Source organism: Echiichthys vipera (assembly GCF_963691815.1).
Source record: "Echiichthys vipera genome assembly, chromosome: 15".
Taxonomy (NCBI): Eukaryota; Metazoa; Chordata; class Actinopteri; order Perciformes; family Trachinidae; genus Echiichthys; species Echiichthys vipera.
Genome location: NC_139840.1, coordinates 27374944 through 27376612, shown reverse-complemented (window position 1 = coordinate 27376612; position 1669 = coordinate 27374944). Strand labels below are relative to the sequence as shown.

The window sequence follows — 1669 nt, the reverse complement described above, 5'->3', positions numbered from 1 at the left end:
CATTGTACAACAATATAAAGATATTTGTCTCTCATTCATTGCAATTAAATTAATACATATATTATCACTCGTGAAAAAAATAAATACATGATTGCCAGTTGCCTGAATTACAAAAATAAAATTATCAACATGATAAAACTATTTACAACATTGAATACAATATAAATGTACAGTGAGCTCACATGGTGTTCACAGATCTGCGATGCGCCTTCGAGTGCGCATCAACATTAACATAATCCACTTTATAGTCTTCACATTTACAATGTGCGTTTTTACAGGGACCGGGGCAGCGGGACTCTGGGGGTTGTGTTCAGGCCACCAGGCCGAAGGGAGGCTCGTTTTCAATGTCTGTAAGGCCCGCTTTGTTGTGTAGTTTTCGGGGGTCTTCCGGTGTCCAGACTTTGGCGGTGCGGATGATGTTCTGCTCCCGGAGTTGCTTTTCATCCGACCAGGATAGAGAGTGACCGGCCAAGGGAGGCAGGCCGTAGTCCGGGTCGCTGGGGGAGGGGGACCCTGGAGAGAGAAAAGATAAAGAGTATTAATGTTTGTATTCATCAGACTCCTCAACATAGAAGAGAATCTGCCCTAAAGCTCAAGTAAAGTAACTCTGAAATCACTACAACTGGACTTATGGTATGGAGTAGTATAGGAGGTTAGGACTGATTTGGATAAAAAATATTAAATGGCAAACTAATAACCCATATCCCATTATCAATGTGCCAAATATTCATTTGCTGGGACAATAAACCTTTAAAACCTTTTGTAGTTACTGCACTTGTGCTTTGGAGGGCAGAGATGCGCAGAGAGACAGCTGTTGATCATGCCATAAATCAGAGATAGAGTGCATAAATGGACCTACTTGTTCCTCTGTGACAGATTATGACCTTCTTGGGCTGCGCGTGCGTCTCGCTGCTGGAGTTTCTGATGGGCAGGTCAGACTGCACGAGCTCGGCGAGGAAGTTGATATAGCCGATGGCGAGCCTCAGCGTGTCCACTTTGGACAGTCTCTTCTCGTAGGGCAGCGTCGGGATGTGGGAGCGGAGCCCCTCAAACGCGTCGTTGATGGACTGCATCCTCCGCCGCTCCCTGACGTTGGCCGCCTGCCGCAGATGCTGCATCTCCATGTCAGACCGCATCCGCCTCCTCCGCTTCAGTAACGGCCCGCCGTGAGGGGACAGGTCCGAGGCGCTGTCGGCGCAGCCGTAGGAGAAAGTGGAGGAGGAGGAGGAGAAGGACAAGTTGCCGATGTCATAGTCTCCATCGTGAGGCGCCGCTCTGCCGCCGCCCCCGTCTTTGCCGTAATAGTCTTGGAAGTGACTAGCGAGGAAGTCCACGTCGTCATCCAAAAAGTCATCAGTGTCCAAGTGTCCGTCTCTTGAGGACTGGTCGGTGAAAAACTCGTCATCGTCGAAATAAGGAGGGGAGGAGAATGAGTCGAGTCCAGAGAAGGGGTCCAGCGCGCCGTCCATCTCTGCCGCGCCGCGTCTCTCTGCTGCTGTCGCGATAACAATGAAACACTGTTGCTCCTTTTATCGACTCGCTGCTCTGCGCTCGCTGCTCACGGTCAACACTTACTTTAAGTTGAAGAACAGGCACGCGAGGATTCTTTATAGCGACATCCACAGTCGCGTGCCGCTTGCCAGGAGTGCCAACCAATCACAGCGCTGTC

General features: G+C 49.9%; 1 protein-coding gene across 1 annotated transcript; it reads right to left on the bottom strand.

The window, feature by feature from the left end:
• Positions 1-310: 310 nt before the first annotated feature.
• Positions 311-1469, bottom strand: ptf1a (pancreas associated transcription factor 1a; the record flags this gene model as incomplete). The annotated part of the gene is made up of 2 exons (XM_083927990.1): positions 311-513; positions 860-1469. 2 exons carry the CDS (start codon positions 1467-1469, stop codon positions 311-313), a joined length of 813 nt encoding a protein of 270 aa, XP_083784116.1.
• Between the last annotated feature and the right edge of the window lie 200 nt (positions 1470-1669).